Here is a 19,637-nt window from a genome sequence, read left to right on the forward strand (position 1 = left end):
GCGTCACTTCTGCATCAAGGGCTCCGTTGCTGCATAGGGTGCTGCCCAGGTAGCAAAACTTGTCGACTGACTTGATCTCTGTGTCACTGATCTTGATTGCAGGTGGGGGCGAGGAACTGGCGTTCTGTGAGCTAGACGGTTGCTCCAAAGCATGTTCAAACACACACACACACACACACACACACTCATACACACACACAAACAACAACAAAAATGCACACTACACACGTTAGAAGAAACTATAACTTCAGTCTGTTTCAGTCTTTCTCAACAGCGATCATCTCCATTGTTTCAGCCATCTGCACCCCCCTAAGTTACTTCATTTTGTACAGTCTCTCTTTTGGCATCCTTTGATTTTCTTCCTTCTTCTTCTGCGTTCATGGGCTGCAACTCTCCACGTTCATTTTCATACATGCACAAGAGGACTTTTTTCATGTATGACCATTTTTACCCCAGCATGTGGACAGGCATACTCGGGGATGTGCATGCTGGATATATTCTTGTTTCTGTAACCCACCAAATGCTGACATGGATTATGGGATCATTAATGTATTTTAATCTTCTGCATGTTTTTATATGTGACAGGGGTTCAGGTATTAGTGGCAGGTCTGTACTCAGTTGACCTGGGAAATCAGACAAATCTCCTACCACTCACCCACTACGTGCCGCAACCATGATTCAAACCCAGGACCCTTAGAGTCACTTACTTTGAGCTGGGATGGAGTTAACAGCTGATGAGAAGAATCAGAAGAGTCTGCATCTTTTTTTTTTTTCCTATGATTACCAGAGTTAGGAAACAAATTTCCTTTCTGTTGAACTGTGCAAAGGTTTACAAAGGCAGTTTAGTCATCTTGTGGGTTGCTATGAATGTGTACACATGCTGTATGAATCTCTAAGCATTGTTTGCAGTCCTTCCCTCATTAGAAAGGCACAGTTGCAGAATCCATTCAGGAACAGTATTCTAGCTGCTGTGATAGCAGTCCCTTGTCGAACTTCCAATCCCATCCTGTCTTGTTGAACCTCCTGGTCATTCTTGTCAACAATTTGTTTCAATAAAAACTTTTCGCACAGCCTTTATTTTATTGTCATTCTTGTCAACAATTTGTTTCAATAAAAACTTTTCGCACAGCCTTTATTTTATTGTCATTCTTGTCAATAATTTGTTTCAATAAAAACTTCTCGCACAGTCTTTATTTTATGCAATGTCGATGGGGCAATTAAATGTCATGAAATATAATCAGCTGAAATGGCACATGATTATTTATTATAAAAAGAAAATAGTTTTGGAAGTGCTAGTACTTCATTTATAATGATTATCACCAGCATTATTCACCTTGGCTGATGTGTTTGTACATAACACAAACAACTTGTGAGATACAAGCTTGGACTAAATAAATCTATTGGTTTATCTGAGGTGTTTAAGGCAGCAGATAGTTGTGTGTTTTTTTGTGTGTTTTTTTTCCCACCAGTATTCAGCTCAGCTCATGTTCATAGGCTGCCATTTTTTGCATGTGAAAACAGTTGTGCATTAAATGTGCATGGTTTCTTTGTGTTAGCATGCATAAGTGTGTGTGTGTGTGTGTGTGTGTGTTTTGATTTTTTTTTTTTTCATTTGTGGAGCATTTTCTCCCCTCATTTTCAATTTATTTCTTGTTGAAGTGCTGTACTTTTATTTTGTTTTGTGTGTGTGTGTGTGTGCGCACACCTGTGACTGTGTATGCGTCTTTTCATTTTTTTATTTATTTCCAATGCATTGTTGTGTAGTTGGCTTAAGGATGCAAGTGAGCACAACGAAATTGTTTCCATGATTTTATTTTGTTTTTATTGTATTTGTGTCTATTTATTTATTTTTTAATCTGATATGGATTTTGGTGAATCTAAGGCAGAATATGTTACTGCACGCATTATTATCATAACAATGAATTTTCTTCTCTTTTGAGATTGTGTCATTTTGCAAGCAGAAAAAAATTTATTTGATACGAATGGTGACTTTATTTTCTTTATATTGTTTCATTTTTAATGAATATTGATGGACTGAATGGAGTGTGTTTTGTTTTTCTCTTAGAACATGTTAGTGTGAAATTACTTTTGCAGGATGATTCTTTTTTCCCCTTTAAAAAAAAAAAAAAAAAAAATTCTTTTCTGCACACACTTAGACTAATCACACAAGAAAAAAAATCATTTTGAAATAAAACTTGCGTCCATCCTGTCTTGAGTAAGAAGTGTAAGTGGTGTCTATGTTTTGTATGAAAGCCTTTATGTGTCTGTACAGCTGACGCTGAATGATTATCTTTCTGTTTTGTCTTCCATGTTTCATCAGCAATGCATGGAGAATACACCATGGAGAACTGGAGCACTTCACTTCTGCAGAACAGATTATACTCCTAGTGTCTAAGCAGTCCATGCTAGAAATATCATTTTTTCCTTTGTCTTTTCTTTCACACCGGAGAGGTCCTTTGTTTTAGTTTTCTTATTTTCCTATACTTCTTACATCTTCTGCACACATCTTCTGGCACTTGCTAACTCTGAGAAACAACTGAGATGACTGACCAAACATTGTAAAGAACTTTCCCACCGAACATGGAGTATGGCTGCCCACATGGCAAGAGTCGTACTCACAGAAGCCCAGCACTACAAACCAGACCCTGACCTGAACCCTCAGGGGAGAAGGAAGAGAGGATGGCCCAAGAACAGCTAGGTGGCGGGACACTGAAGCAGAGCTAAAGAGGCTGGAATCCAGCTGGAGGGATGCAGAAAGGACAGCCCAGAGTCAAGTTCGGTGGAGAAACATCGTTGGTGTCTCATGTTCCACAGGGAGTGAAGGGCCTAAGTAACACAGAAGCCCACTCATACACAAGTGAACGTGGGTTTCAAAGCAGTCCAGCTGAAGCTGACTGAGACAGCATCAGGCCCAGGCAGAGTCCCATCAGTGGGCATCACGTCAAATCTAGAGACACTGACTGAACTTCTGTGCTGCCTGTTTAATGAAGACACAAGAAGAAGAGTGTGTAATGTCAGAAGAAGGATATGTGAAGATGCCAAAGAGACCTGTGAGAATGTGAGAACTGAAAGGTATTATACTACTGTCTGTGCCAAGAAAGGTTTTCACCAGGATTATGTTACTAAAGACCAATCACTGACAACATAGTTATCAGGATGATAGTACTCAACAGGACTGAAGTACTAAAGACAGACCAATCATTGAATATTGTACATTGTGATCAGCAAGCTGGATTCAGGATAAAACATGTACAGACAAACTGACAATGTGCAAATAACTGAAGATAGTCCAATGAAATACAAATCATCGGAGTGTATTTTCTTTTTGATAGTTCAATGAAATATAAATCATCAGAGAGTGAAGTTTCTTTCTGACGCTAAGGAAGCATTTGACGGTCCAGTTGATGGAATTTTCTGGAAACTTTAAAAACAAAAGTTCAAGCCGAATCACACTAATGAGTAACATGGCTACATGTCATGCAGATTAACCCATGCTGAACAGCTTGTGGACCCATACTGTACAAGGGCAGGGGGTCAAGCAAGGCTGGCTGACACCCCCCTTTCTCTTTCTAATTCCAGCTTATTTGTATTTGTATTTCTTTTTATCACAACAGATTTCTCTGTGTGAAATTCGGGCTGCTCTCCCCAGGGAGAGCGCGTCGCTATACTACAGCACCCTTTTTGTTTCTTTTTTTTTTTCCCCTGCATGCAGTTTTATTTGTTTTTCCTATTGAAGTGGATTTTTCTACAGAATTTTGCCAGGAACAACCCTTTTGTTGCCATGGGTTCTTTTATGTGCGCTAAGTGCATGCTGCAAACGGGACCTCGGTTTATCATCTCATTCGAATGACTAGCATCCAGACCACCACTCAAGGTCTAGTGGAGGGGGAAAAAATATCGGCGGCTGAGCCGTGATTCGAACCAGCACACTCAGATTCTCTCGCTTCCTAGGCGGACGCGTTACCTCTAGGCCATCACTCCACATGTGCTTGATTATGAAGGCAACCTGACCTTCCTGTCGCTTAACTATCAATGACTGCAGGAAAAGACAGCAACAGCCTTCTCTACACTTACACAAAAAGAATTCAACATCCACAAGAGCAAAGTGAAAATTTAAAAATTCACGCAAAATGCAAGAACCCAATGACCCCTGGAAAATGCTTCTTGAAGTAAATAAAATATTTCAACTTCTGAATTTTTTTAATTTTTTTTATCTATATCTGGAAATGAGATGTGCATTTCATGTATAGTTGAACTCCTGTGCCAATCTGTGAATACTAGTATTAAATAAATCGCAATTTTTTACAAGTGAACACACATTTTGACACTATTTTCCACACACACACACACATACACACTGACTACACACACACACAAAAGACATGCACATAGTTTCTTTTTAAATTTTCAATAAAAAGACAACAAATCAGTACGCTACATTTTTACTAGCATGGTTCTTGTTGAAAGTTCCCTGAGAAAATCATACACCAAAAGTTAAGAATAAAATATAGATTATGCTCCAATCAAGAGAGCCTGAAAAAATCATGATTACCAGGTCAAGCATCAACAATCCATGTAACGCGTTCCATTATGATTGTCCAACCTAATCATTACCATAAACATAATGTGATTAGTTATTCATTTCTTTTTTTTTAACATAAAAAACATAGCCTTTAAACATTTAACACTGTTCTGCACATTTCCTGCTAATTATTTGTACTAATTATTTCCACTGAAAACGTGGAACAATAGTACACAACGATGAACAAACAGCCAACACATTTTCATGAAAGGTTGCAAGCAGAGAAAAAGAAAGAATGTGGTGGAGTAAATTAACTCACTCAGTACGGCCAGTCCTCTCTTCTCCTCTACACAGACCCTTCGGATGTCCAGTGGGTGTCTGAATGACCCAACCTTTAGCTTCCGTCGTCAGAATTGTGGTATTTTTTGTCAACATTCACCTCTTCAGTATAAGAGCCTTCCGCTTGCAATATTTTGATGATGGTAACTGGGGGGAAACGCTGTTAACGTCGTCTCTTTCGCCGTTCGTATGGAGAGAGTTAAAAGAAAAGAGAAACACCCTCTTAATGTGGAATGCACTGCTTATCATCATTCTTGCACAACATGATGGTAAAGTATATTCTAAGAAGGTCTTGAATATGTATGTACACATTCCAAAACTGACTACAGATAGAATCACAGATGATAAATCATTTTGTTATGCCACTGACAGAATCACGCATAATAAATAATTGCGTCATCTTCTGCCCCGTTCACTCAGTAAAGAAAACATGTCAAAATGTGCATCTGAGCAATTTTTTTTCACTGTGGAAGGAGAATACTTTTTATATTAAAAAAAGTAATTCAGCAGTACAGCTTTCAAATAACTGTGTACAAACGTACTCACAACAATTTTCTGATTATAATGTTTGAAATAAAAACCTCAATGAAGACATATTTCACCGAAGAAAACATCATTTAAACAAAATACTTCTACTCAGTATCCCTGTCTCCCGTCCTTCCTATCAACTCTTACACCGCCACAGGCAACTTTAGTTGACGAGACAGTGCACAACCATAGGCGACTTAAGTCGACACCAAGGGCTCATGTTCATAAGACCATTCTTCACACCGTAACAAAGCTGGATAGCTGCAGCCAGTTTCCTTCCTGCCCATAGAACAATGACTAACCTTTGGCCCCTAAACAAGTTTGAAGTGAAAAAGTCCACTGTGTTGTTTTGACACAAACCGAAGCCTGTGACTGAGAGCATTGTATCTAAAATATTTGGCGCGGGGGAAAGTTTTTCACGCAAAGACTTGGCAGTGAAAGAGTTAATAAAGAAATAAGACTGGAAAGTGAAGGAAGGAGTTGAGACCCACAAACAGAGAACAAATAAACTGATTTTTTTACCAGATTCATTGTTTGTATCTGAATCTAACTATACATACAACTGTCAGTCTTGATTTCTAATCTTCATTACTTGCATATATATATATATATATATATATAGAGAGAGAGAGAGAGAGAGAGAGAGAGAGAGAGACAGAGACAGAGACAGAGAGAGTGAGAGAGGGTTATCAAATGACAGAAAGACTTGAACACTTGACCTGCTGGAAAAACACAGCAGTATTCCTGAATAAGTTAATGATGGCTGTTCAAGCTGTAGGTGATGCAATTTACTTGCCATCACCAAACACCCCTTCACACCTTGAGTGGTGGTCTGGACACTAGTCATTCGGATGAAACGATAAACCAAGGTCCCATGTGCAGCATGCATTTAGCACAAGTAAAAGAATCCATGGCAACAAAAGGGTTGTCCGTGGCAAAATTCTGTAGAAAAATCCACTTGGATAGCAAAACAAATAAAACTGCAGGCAGAAAAAAAAAAGAAAGAAAAAAAGGGTGGCGCTGTCAATGTAGCGACATGCTCTCCCTGGGGAGAGCAGCCCAAATTTCATGCAGAGAAATCTGTTGTGACAAAAAGAGTAGTGCAAATACAAATACAACAGCTACTGACTAATGCCTGTCTTTGTGGTATCAAGAAGGGTACAGTCACTTTCACTGCTGTCTGGCAAAGGCACATGTCAAACTAACACTGCTCCTTCATGCTGAGCGCCTTCATCTTCCTGAAAGAAATACCAGCTACTGTACTTAATTACCATTCTACTGTCTCTTCTCTGTTCTCTCTCTCTCTCTCTCTCTGTGCCTGTATTTCTGTCCGACAGGAAAATCCTGATTTCCCCTCCACACTCTTTTTGTATGCGTAATATTTTGCGTGCATGTGTTTATTCTTTTATGTATTCTTTTTTTTCCCAAGCAGGCTGGATGTAGAATAAAGACAATAATAAAAAGTACTAATGTTTATCCCACTACCCTCTTGAAATAAAATGTGCTTTCATTTCGTTTCACACTCCACATGACTGGCCTTATTATTTCATACTAAAATGTTGCTTCCTTTTATTTCACTCTCGTACTGTACTACAGCGTCATTTCGCTTCATTCCAGAACCGACACAACTGACCTTGTTTCAACATCACACGAGCCAAGAACGGACTTGTTTCGATTTCAAGCGGGTGTAGGTCAAGGCTGGGTCAAAGGTTAGCGGAGCGAGTGGCCCAGGACAGGATGAGCTGGGTGGCGATAGCGGTGGGGGGAGGGACGAAGAGGCCATCCGGGTGCTGGCCTGCCAACATCTGGGTGACCTCTGGTTTGGAAAACCAGCGTACGTCCTCCAGCTCTTCTGGGTCCATCTGAAGGAGGAAGAGGTATTTCATTTAATGTCCCACCACACGCACTGGTGATTGTAGACATTTTGTTTTGCACATATAAGTACTATCTATTATCATCATTACTATTGTTGTTATTATTCACATTCTAATGTTATTGTTTAAGAATTAGGAGAGGATTTTGGTGGGTTGAATGGTGAGTTGGGGGAAATCGGGTAGATGGAGGTGAAATATTTACATGAGGTGAAGTACAATTAGAGATATTTACCTAATGAACTTTGTTAAAGGCAAGTTGTCAATTTAACAAGAGATTAACCATCGATGTAAACCTTGAAATGATTGTCAAAATTTCTTCTGAATCAATTCTGACTCTTCTTTTGGTTGTGTCAGAAGCACAGATGTTGACTTTTGCTCTTGTTAATTCCCAGGGAGGAACAGGCAGCATGAGCAGACAAGGCACCAAATCGCATAGGTTAATATTTGAGGAATTCAGAGTATCTGATGCTATATGTGCAAATAATTTCCAATTTCCAAATTTTTGTGCGTTTTTCAGAAGAAAAAAAAGTATCAGACCTAATATTCATATCCAAAAAATCTTCCACAGCTGTACATCAAACTATGTATTCAGCAGAATTCAATTTTCTGTTTCTCATCTGGGTGGGCATTGAAAGGCATCAGTTTCAGCTGGGTATGACGGGACTGGTGGTTGTGGGGGTGGGGTTTGGTGATGAAACATAAGCTCTGCTGTACTTTGCAATAGCAGGTATTTCCCACATAATAATAATAATAATAATGATAGTATTTATATAGCACTGAATCTTGCGCAGAGACAAATCTAAGCGCTTTCACACCAGTCATTTACATGCATGCATAACTCTAAAATTGAAGAAACTGAAGACAAGGAAGAGGCAGGGGTGGGAGGCTATCTTGTGAAGAGGTGGGTTTTAAGGCCAGACTTGAAAGAGCTGAGTGCGGAGATCTGATGAAGCGAATGAGGAAGTTCATTCCAAATGCAAGGTCCAGAGACAGAGAAAGAATGGCGTCCAACAGTGGAGTGTTTGAATGTGGGTATGCGTAAAGAGAGGGGATCCGAAGCTGATCGTAGAGAGCAAGATGGAGTGTAGAGGTGAAGGCAGCCACAAAGATAGGAAGGGGCAGATTTGTGAATACATTTATAATGTAGAGTGCTGGTGAATACATTTATAATGTAGAGTGCTGATCTTATACCTTATTGATTACTTATTCTGTGTGAGACAGGCAGCCAATGGAGATGTTGCAAAATAGGAGTGATGTGCTCAGATCTTTTCTTTCAGAGGACGAGTCGGGCAGCAGAGTTTTGTTTGTGCTGAAGGGGCTGAATGGATGAGCAGGCAAACCAGACAATAGGGAGTTACAGTAGTCAAGGCGAGAGAGAATGAGAGAAACGACAACTCTAGATGTTGCGTCGGTGGACATCCCACAACACATGGATCAATCTCTTCTATTCTGTCGATTTGCTCAAAATTATCCAGTTAATGAGCTGTGCAGTTCATGTAGACAAGCACAACCAAATCGCAACATGCAAACAACCAAAACTCTGTCAACACATGATCATTTGCTTCATGCATATTTCAAAACATAATGATGGTGGGGGAAAAGTTAAGATTTAACTTGTATTGGTTGCATGCACACAAAAACACACTTGTACCATAAACACAAACATGCACACACACACTCTTCCACCACACACACACACACACCCCGTCCACACAAACACACACACACATACACCACACACATAACACACACATCCACCACTCACCACACACACACACATACACACGCATCCACTCCACCACATCCACCCACTCCACACACACACACACAACACAAACACATAACACACAGCATCATCTCCACACACATCCCCCACTCCTCACAACCCACACAGCATCACTGTCCACACACAATCCACCACTCTCACACACACCAACCACAATGATCATCCACCACCTCCACACAACACATCACCACTCACACACACATCAACCTCCTCCACAACACACACACACACATCAACACACTCCACACACACTCCAACCACTCCCACACACACACACACATCAACCACTCTCCACTCACACAACACACACGCATCCACTCCACCACAAACATCCACCTACTCCTCCACACACACACACACACACAACACACATGCATCCACTCCTCCACACACATCCACCCACTCCACACACACACACACACATCCCCCCACTGCTCCACACACATGCATCCACTCCTCTACACACACATTCACCACAACTCCACACACACACACACACACATACACACACTCACACACACACACACAAGCACACCTGGACACCCTCCCTGCACACACACCCCCCCACACCTGCCCCTCACCTGGATCTCCTCGGTGCGGGCGTGTGCTATGCAGCCTAGCATGAGGGTGGCTGGGAAGGGCCAGGGCTGACTGGAGTGGTACTCCACCCTCCCCACCTTCACCCCACTCTCCTCCTGCACCTCACGGCGACACGTGTCCTCAATGCACTCACCTGCACACACGCGTCAACACAACAGGAAGTAAGGGTGATACTGTGTGCGTCAGTGAACCCACAGATACTGCCCCATGCCTTTCTTTACGTCGTTTGCGTCATATAATCTGTTTTTGTCAATGATGATGATGATGATGATATGGATACTTCTACAGCGCCTATCCCCAGTCTGAGACCAAGCTCGAAGTACTTTACAAATACAGAGTCACACACACAACAGGATGCCTACCTGGGTAAAGCCGAATGAGAGCTGCCATTTGGCATGCACATACACACACACACTCACACACACTCACACACACACATACATTACATGCACACACACTCACATTACACATCTAATATCACTTTAAGTGAAAAGATGTTAAACAAAATAAAGAAAAAAAATACAAGAAACACAAGACACACACACACACACCACTTCTGTATAGTACTTTATCCATTTCCTGACAGCTGACTCTGGCCTGCACACATGCACCCACATCGTTTCTCACAAAAGTTATCAACTACATCTCCACACAACAGCTGTCAGCGTCTCCTTTGCTTTCACCTGGTTCCATGTAGCCAGCCAGACAGGAGAACATCTTGGGAGGGAAACGGGCACCGCGACCCAACAGGCATCGCTTGCTGTCAGGGGACACCACCAGCATGATCAGAGATGGGTCGACCCGTGGGTAACAGGTGTTGTGTACCCCTGAAATGGGCATTGGAACATGTGTGTCTTCTGTCAAGGGACTCGTCATCATTTCATATGTTTTTTGTTTTTTTTTATTATTATTACATGCCTATTAACACTTATGAAGACAGGGGTAGGAATGATTGAAGAAGGAACTGCACATACACGCATGCACACCTCCACCCCCACCCACAACACCCTCCCCACGCCCCCACACAGACACCCACACACTCACCCTGGTGACTCCTGCACTCCTTATCATCACACACCCTCTTGTACCCCCCGTCAGCAATCCGAGTGGAGCTTCCACACGTCGCACAGAACCGGTATCGGTCCAGCCACTGCATCAACGAGTTCGCCTCTGCAAATATCCCAGCCTGGGCCTCCTCCAACATCATCACATCCCTACTTCGTGGGAACAACTCGGCAAAGTATCCCTGCGGCTGACACTCCTTGCAAAGACCCTCATCCCCCGCGGGCAACCTCACGGCAAACCAGGCCGAGGAGTGAGGATCCCAGGTCTCCAGCCCCAGGAAGACCACCTCCGGTTTCTTGGCCAGGCAGGCCGACAGCTGTGCGTAGGTCAAGGTCACCAGTTTCAGTTTCTTCCCCTCCCCCTTGGTGAAGAGAGGTCTGAGGTCTGATGAGAATATCACGAACTTTGTGCTGTCCTTTCTCATGGCATCCTCCAGCCATTCAGAGTTCTTACGCAGGTCCGACGCTCTGTACAGGGGGTTCTGGGAGTAGTAGTTGACCGCCTGGTCGAAAGGAGAGTGCGTGCTGTGTTTCTGCAAGTAGGTGGCACTGTCTGTGTGGTTCCAGAAGGAGGCGATGTCCAGCGCCGTCTGTCCTGAGGCGTTCATGATGTTCACGTCACAACTGCCAACAACAACAACCAAAATTAATTGGAACAGGTTTTACAGTCAAAACTGGGTGTGTAGTTCACTTCATAGTATGCTGTACTGGTTTGAAACTTTACCCTTGAACACAAAATCAAATTAACCAAGATTATAAGCAATAAGTTTTAAGAACACAAAAAATATTCAGTTGGGAAAATGCCGTTGTGTCAAAAAGAAGGACAAAAAGGCTTAAAAAAAATAAAATTAAAAAAAAAGGAAGAAAGAAAATGAACAGAATAGTCAGGCTAAACAGCTGCAGGGTTAAAGCACTGGACTTTCAATCTGAGAGAACCCGGTTCGAATCTCGGTAACGGCGTGGCGCTTGGTGGGTAAAGGGTGGAGATTTTTCCGATCTCCCAGGTCAGCATATGTGCAGAACTGCTTGTGCCTGAACCCCCTTCATCTGTATACACAAGCAGAAAATCAAATATGCCTGTTAAAGATCCTGTAATCCATGTCAGCGTTTGGTGGGTTATGGAAACAAGAACATATCCAGCATGCACACCCCCGAAAACGAATTATGGCTGCCAACATGGCAAGATAAAAACGGTCACACAAGTTAAAGCCGACTCATGTACATATATAAGTGAATGTGGGAGTTGCAGTCCATGAATGAAGAAGAAGAAGAGATCAACAGTGTGCAATCGTAATAATTTTCCATATATGCACAGTATGAAGACTGGTTAAGTCAAATACAATATCTACACCATGTTACAAAGATAAATTACTTAAAAGTTAACAATTTATTTTGATTGAAAAATTACAATAAAACAACCAACAATAAAATGAAACAAAAAAAAACAACAACAACAACAACAAATATTCACAAACCCACACTCATCCACACACACAGATCAACTTACTACCTCTTTACACCTGCAGTCAGAAGCTATCAACAAACTCACAGTAAAGAAATAAGTGTCAGTATCAGTATCAGTAGCTCAAGGAGGCGTCACTGCATTCGGTCAAATCCATATACGCTACACTACATCTGCCAAGCAGATGCCTGACCAGCAGCGTAACCCACCGCACTTAGTCAGGCTTTGACCTTAAAGAAATAAGACACCAAAACATGGCTAATGATGGCAACACGTTTTATGGAGAAGGTTTGTAAGGAGACCAGCTCTCACCCTTTCTCCACCAAGGCCTGGATAACAGGAAGCTGTCCATTGCGAGCTGCAAACATCAACGCAGTCCATCCTCGCTCGTTTTTGGCGTCTTTGGCCACTGCTCCTGTTGGCAGCCACAGATCCAGGAGTATGTAGCAGTAAGAGTAGCAGCAGCAGTTGTAGTAGTCGAAGTGGTGTAGTTCCAATTTAAAAAAAAACAAAACAAAAAACATATATTTTTACAATCCATTAAATGATGCAGGTATTTCCAACAAAGAAGCAAGCATGACAAACCACAACACGACACCACACCAAAAGTAATAACAACAATTGATAATCCAGCCTACACAGCACCCCTCATAAACAAACATGCTCATTTACGCTGTACAGTGTAAAACCTGAGAAAGCCTGAAAGCAATAAGTGGAGAGTTTATATCCAGTCCTGGACTGTATCAGCAAAGAGTGGCGTTGTTTCAGAAGAAGCCGAATATATGTAGTCACTCCCAGGGCATTTCAGAGCAAGACGGGCAGCTGGGTTTGGACTTTCTATAGTTTATCAATAATGTACTGTGGAGAATGGTGGGCTGGAACTGAAAACTTACCCGCAACAAGAGATTTGACCTCTTCCACATTTCCTATGGCAGCACTGTCAAACAATTTGTTTGTCAGCTGCTCAATCAGATTGTCTGGCTTGTCTGCTGGGGATGATGAACTCATTCTGTTCAACAAAAGGGCATAGGTTATCATTATTTTCTTTTATAAATGTTGCCTTTTTATGTACAACAAAATCAAAATACTTGTTTTTCTTATATTTTTCTTATAAAGTCACTCATGCCAATAAATTAATTTTTGATCAATTCTGTCTCAGTATGAAAACGTTGTCAGGTGAAATATAAAACAAGTGTTTTCAATAGTTAATACACATATACATTCTCTCTCTCTCTCTCTTAGTCTCTCTCTCTCTCTCTCTCTCTCTATATATATATCTTATATATATATATATATATGATATATATAATATATATATACATACACACATACACACACACACACACACACACACATATATATATATATATATATATATATATATATATATATATATATATATATATATATCATGAAATCATAATATATATTGTGTAATAGAAATACATATGTTAAAACAAACATTTACAATAAACTTTGGTACAAAGTGGTCTTATGATGAAAAGAAAATTGCACAGAATATGGCAAAAGAGAACTACATTATAAATATAATCTTTGGGGAGTTCGAAAAGTAAAAGTACATTCTTTGCAGAACATTCTCAAATATCAATATTTTGTAATGTTTGATGGGGTATTCTAAGACTAAAAACAGTTACCTTTGATTGAAAATCTTTTTTTTAAAGTCTTTTGAGGAACTTTTTCAAAGAACTGTTCTTTTTGATAAGAATTTGGGCAGTATGTATGTTGCAAGTTGACTACCAAAGTGTGTCGACTGTTGCATGCATACTGTGTGTGCGTGCGCACATGAGTGTGTGTGCATACACACACACATACATATTCATGCACATTTATGATGTGTGTGAGCCTGTAAGCATATTACTGTACATCACTACATGGATATATAGTTGTGTCTTTTGTGTGAGCTTGTGTGTTCATAATTATTTCTGTATATGCTGTATATGCACAATCATGAATGCTAGCATAAGAGAGAGAGAGAGAGAGAGAGAGAGAGAGAGAGAGAGAGAGAGAGAGAGAGAGAGAGAGAGAGAGAGAGAGAGTGTGTGTGTGTGTGTGTGTGTGTGTGTGTGTGCAAACGCGCACATGTGTGTTAAAACCGCCTGTCAAATAATCATGAAGTGGCTGTTGACAAGAATTATAAACATAACTTGTGTGTTAAAACCGCCTGTCAGATAATCATAACATAACTTGATTATGTAACGCAGGAGACTGCAAGTGTTCACGACTGGACTTTGTACCATCTCAGCTGAGAGCCGGAGATCTCATAATTATTCAGTTTACTGCAATCACTGTCCATCCTATTTCGCATTTCTTCCTAAGTTTATATCAGAATGAACCCAAAGTATTTATGTTTTTATAAAATTGCATGCCAGGACAAATTTGTTTTCACTAACGGATCAAACCTCCCACTCTTGGCAAATCTGCATGAAACTGGAACACAATGCACACACGTGTGAAGTTTGTGTCGTCTGCTTTGTGGAAGGGTCACGATCATTTTCAATACCAAACTGACATTCTTTCTCAGCATCATGTAGGAGGGAAAGAGGGCATGATTGAAGCAATATTCAAAGAAATATAAGCTGTACCTTGTGATAAAACGTAGATAAAATCCTCGACTTGCAAAAACCTTCGTCAAAACTTTTGAGTTCATCGGGTTCTGCTCTTATCCACAATGCAAACAGCATAATTTTCACCGCAGTGACGTCCCTTGTCACACCATTATGTAAGCCTCTCTCTCTCTCTCTCTCTCTCTCTCTCACACACACACACACACACACACACACACACATACAAACACGTACAAAAGAGCGCCCAATAAACTTATTACGCTTACAAACTGAAAAAAGTGCCAAAGACTTGAATTACTGTCCTAGACTTCCAGGCTTTATCCGTCATATTTGGGTTGAACGATACTTTTTTTTATTTTTTATTACTGACTCATAAAAAATCTTCTTTTTGTCAATAATGTATTAGTGATTGTTTGGGTTTTTTTAAATATCTGTTCAAATTTTTTTTAAGTACATTCTTTTTCTCATCAAGAAAATCCAGATACATCTGAAATTCATTATGACACTAACTCTAAGTTAATCATTCTCTCCTGCTGCACTGATAAGCTTGAACACTTCGGCGTCAGAAACACCACCAACTCATGGATTGAGAGCTTCCTGGTCCCAAGGTTGTCATGGGGACAAGCTCCCATTGTCTCAGTATAAAATGCCCCTCACGGCGCGCGTCTCCAACAGCCTCTGACAGCTCCTAGCCTGCTCGTGTGGCTTAGATATAAGCCCGGCGGAACTGCTACTACTGATAGGAGAAGGGGCGAAGGCGGGTCACCTGGCGCTTGAAAACCAGTGCTTTGGGTAGATGGGGCTCATCAGTCTGGGAAGACAGCTCATCTAAGAGAAGGAAAACTCTGATTTCAAACCTCCGCTGCCTTGCGGCCATACCCACTCATAGGAAAGGCTTCGGGAGTCAACCCTGACTCGGAGGAAAAATCCGGGCAGATGGAGTCCGTTAGCCTCAGCAGGCAGTTCTTCCAAGAGAAGGAAAACTCCCAAGAGAAAACCCGACCAACTGTAAACCGTTACCAGAACAGGAGATCACCGAAGACGGCGCCACAGTGGCCTCTCTAAGGGGCGTGATCTAGTCAAAACCGGCTGTGCACGCACTCTACGACATGGCTACGCAGACAACGTTAGACCGATGTGGTGGCGTCTTCCTGGACCATGGCCGGGGGGAGACGGTGCCGGGCCCTCAGCCTCAAAGGGGCCCATCCACTACTACCGACCACGGACGCCGGCGCGATCCTTCCCAGACTCTTTGGGGAGAACAGAATGGAGCACATGGGCAAGCAGCACTTCGTATCGTCCACTGGAATGCGGAAGGAGTACAGCGCAAGAAGGTTGAGCTCCAACGGTTTCTGCGTGAAAATGCGATCGATGTATGTTGCATCCAAGAGACCCACCTCAAGAACACTCACCGCTTTTTCATAAGAGGTTACGAGTTGTTTAGACAAGACCGAGAGAATAGACCAAAGGGAGGCCTCATCACCCTGGTAAGAAACAACATCCCAGCGGCAGAGACCCAGAGTTCTGCGGGTCAAGCTGATCTCGACACAGAATTTCTGGGAGTCAAGTTGGTGTTGCCAGGTACGTCAGTGACAGTCCTCAATGTCTACTCACCTACAAACCAAATACAGCTTGACTCTATCCTCGTTGACTCCCACAGCTGGATCATCACAGGAGACTTTAACAGCCACTCACCCAGATGGGGCTACCAAGATCTTAACAAGAAGGGAGAAGATGCGGAAAACTGGGCAATCAGTAACCAGCTGATCCTCATCAACAGTCCAGAAGATCCACCTACGTGCTACTCACGAGCATGGAGGACCACAAGCACTCCTGACCTGGCCTTCGCAACAGACGACATCCATAGCATTGCCCAAAGGGAGGTGTCGCCCCAGCTTGGAGGCAGCGACCACAGGCCAGTGATCATTACAGTACAGAGACAGTTTGAAACCCATCCCACCAGGCTCCCAGCAAGCTGGAATTATAAGAAGGCAAACTGGGACCTTTTCAAGCACGAGGTAGACAAGAGGACTTCTGCACTGACACTGTCGCACCAAGACATCAACGAAAATGCCAAGAATTTTAATAAGGCAGTATTAGACGCGGCACAGGCAGCTATTCCACGAGGCAAACACAGGAACTACCGTCCCTACTGGACACCTGAGCTCGACACCCTGCACAAGACCCTCAGTGAAGCCAGGGACACGATGGAGAGCTCCCCCACTGACGAAAATGTAGAGACACACAACAGAGCGAAAGCTGCGTTCATAAAGGAAAAGCTGCAAGCAACACGCATGAGTTGGCAAGACAAGACATCCTCCCTGAACATGGAGACAGACATGCAGGGGCTTTGGAAGCTGACAAAGAAACTGAATGATGACAACCCCAGCAGAGGCAAAACCGTCATCGAGCAGGACAACCAGCTGAAAACAGAAAAGGCCGCAGCCAACACCTTTGCGTAACTATACCGAGAGGAGAGTGCGATCCACATGTCCAGACAGCGCATCAAGCAGGTACGAGAGGAAACCACAAAACTTATGACATCAGACCCACATGGCATAGATGAGAGCTGTACGAGCGAACCACTAACCATGAAGGAGCTGAAACAAGGCATCCGCAAGCTGAAGCCCAAGAAAGCTCCGGGGCCTGATGGTGTCACTGGCGACATGCTGAAGCACCTGGGACCAGCATCCAGAACAGTGCTGCTTCAGATCTTCAATTACAGCTGGACAGCAGGAGCTGTGCCTTCCATCTGGAAAGAGGCAGAGATCATCCCGATCCCAAAGAAGGGAAAGAACAAGAAGGACCCCCACAGCTACAGACCAATCAGCCTTCTGAGCTGTGTCGGCAAGCTGCTGGAAAGGATGGTCAACCGCCGCCTCACCTTCCTCCTGGAAACACAGAACATCCTTTCACCTACCCAGACCGGCTACAGAAAATTCCGAAACACAGAAGATCAACTAGCCCTCCTTTTCCAGGACATCGAAAACTCTTTTCAGGAGAAGAAGAAGACACTGGCCGTGTTTTTTGACCTGTCGAGAGCGTTTGACAAAGTGTGGAAGGAGGGCCTCATCCTGAAACTTCTCCAAGCCGGCGTACGTAGCAAGATGTACATGTGGATCCAACACTACCTCTTCGGCAGGACCGCAAGGGTCAAACTAGACGGCTTCCACAGCAGAAAGGTCAAGCTACGTGAGGGTGTCCCCCAGGGAGGAGTGCTTTCCCCAACATTGTTTCTGTTGTATATCAACGACATCAGAGACAACATCACGAAGCACGTCTCCAACAGTCTGCACGCAGACAATCTGGCAGTATGGACATCCGCTGAACACACCAGCACGGCCTCCTACCGGCTTCAGGAAGTCGTCAGCAATATTGCTACATGGACAGAAGACTGGGGTCTTGAGCTCAACACCACAAAAACCAACGCAACACTTTTCTCTCTCTCCACCGCCAACGAGCAAGTCAAGCTGAAGCTCCAGGGACAGGTCTTGCCCCAGACGAATATACCAACATTCCTTGGTGTCAGGTTGGACACCCGCCTGACCTGGAGGCCCCAGATTGAGGAGATGGAGAGGAGAGGCATCCACAAGCTAGCCCTGCTGAAGAAGCTGGCCGGGACGACTTGGGGAGCAGACAGCAGGCTTCTCGCCAGGGTCTACATGGGAGCGGTCAGACCCACCATGGAGTACGCCTCAACCTCGTGGGGCACAGCCTCCAAGACCAACAAGAGCCGGCTCGACAAAGTCCAAAATATGGGACTACGCCTCATACTTGGAGCCATGAGGTCCATGCCGATCCATGACATGGAGAAAACTGCTAACGTTGAGCCCCTGGAGAGAAGACGCGACCTGAAAGTCCTGATGCAGGGAGAGAAGCTCAGAAGACTGCCCTCACATCACCTACACCACAGACTGGAGCAGCCCACCAAGAACCGTCTCAAACGTCAGAACCACCCAGTATAAAGCACTTAGAGCACAGCACAGCGATGTTCTGGCGGCAAAAGGGGAGTCGTGCACTGACCTTGCCTTGCCTGACTGGAGGCTTGACCAAGAGATAGAGGCCACCATCAGCCTCAGAGTTCCTGGCATCACCACCAAAGACCAGCAACCAGCTACTCTCAAGATCCTGACTCTGGCCATGATAGAGGAGTCCTACCCAGCCAGCTCCTGGACCCATGTATACACGGACGGATCAGCGGAGGAAGCCACACACAACGGAGGCAGTGGTGTCTACGTCATATTTCCCGATGGAGAGCACAGCAGCATCGTACTCCCTGGAGGAAAGCTCTGTTCCAATTTCAGAGCTGAAGTCCTGGCCATCAAAACAGCAGCAGAATTCCTCTCCTCCTGTGGAAAGCCCCTTGGCAGCATCTCCATCTTCACTGACTCCATGTCCACACTCCAGGCCCTTGACTCCCCCGATCCTGGTCCACTGATCCAGTCCCTTAAGGCCTCCCTCACAACCCTTACCCAAACAGCCCCAACGACCCTCCAGTGGCTGCCTGCACATGTAGGCCTCCCAGGCAACGAGCGTGCAGACCACCTCGCTAAGGAAGGAAGCCAGCTCACACAGCCAATCATTCCTGCCACGTATGAGGAAGCAAAAACTCTCCTCCGCAGCAGATTCCGAAGAGGCTGGGTCACCCTGAACGGAGGCTACCAGGCACACCAAGATCCCATCAGGACACTGGAGAGAAGACACCAGACTACCATCTACCGCCTTCGCACAGGACACTGCGGCCTCCGAGCACACCTGAAGAGGATTGGAGTGGCAGCCACATCCCTATGTGATTGCGGCCAGGCTGACCAGACCCCATCCCATATTCTCCAAGACTGCCCCCTGTATGAGAAGATGCGGCAGCAGTCCTGGCCTGG

The 19,637-nt window shown here is 43.6% G+C and overlaps 1 protein-coding gene across 2 annotated transcripts in view; it reads right to left on the bottom strand.

Moving 5' to 3' along the window:
* Nucleotides 1-3,860: 3,860 nt before the first annotated feature.
* The window catches only part of LOC143296914 (NAD-capped RNA hydrolase NUDT12-like), a 127,263-nt gene continuing 111,486 nt past the window's right edge, over nt 3,861-19,637 (bottom strand). Inside the window, exons 1-7 of one of the 2 annotated variants that reach the window (XM_076608918.1) lie at nt 14,779-14,874; nt 13,069-13,184; nt 12,488-12,590; nt 10,694-11,337; nt 10,333-10,476; nt 9,631-9,782; nt 3,862-7,251 (exon numbers count right to left, since the gene is read on the bottom strand). In XM_076608918.1, the coding sequence (XP_076465033.1) occupies nt 7,093-7,251; nt 9,631-9,782; nt 10,333-10,476; nt 10,694-11,337; nt 12,488-12,590; nt 13,069-13,184; nt 14,779-14,843 (1,383 nt within the window). In that variant the 5' untranslated portion in view covers nt 14,844-14,874 and the 3' untranslated portion in view covers nt 3,862-7,092. Of the gene's footprint in view, nt 7,252-9,630; nt 9,783-10,332; nt 10,477-10,693; nt 11,338-12,487; nt 12,591-13,068; nt 13,185-14,778; nt 14,875-19,637 lie in introns of those variants that run through there. The other variant, XM_076608919.1, reaches the window with a different exon arrangement.

The sequence above is a fragment of the Babylonia areolata genome, chromosome 22 (assembly GCF_041734735.1).
Source record: "Babylonia areolata isolate BAREFJ2019XMU chromosome 22, ASM4173473v1, whole genome shotgun sequence".
NCBI classification, from domain to species: domain Eukaryota; kingdom Metazoa; phylum Mollusca; class Gastropoda; order Neogastropoda; family Buccinidae; genus Babylonia; species Babylonia areolata.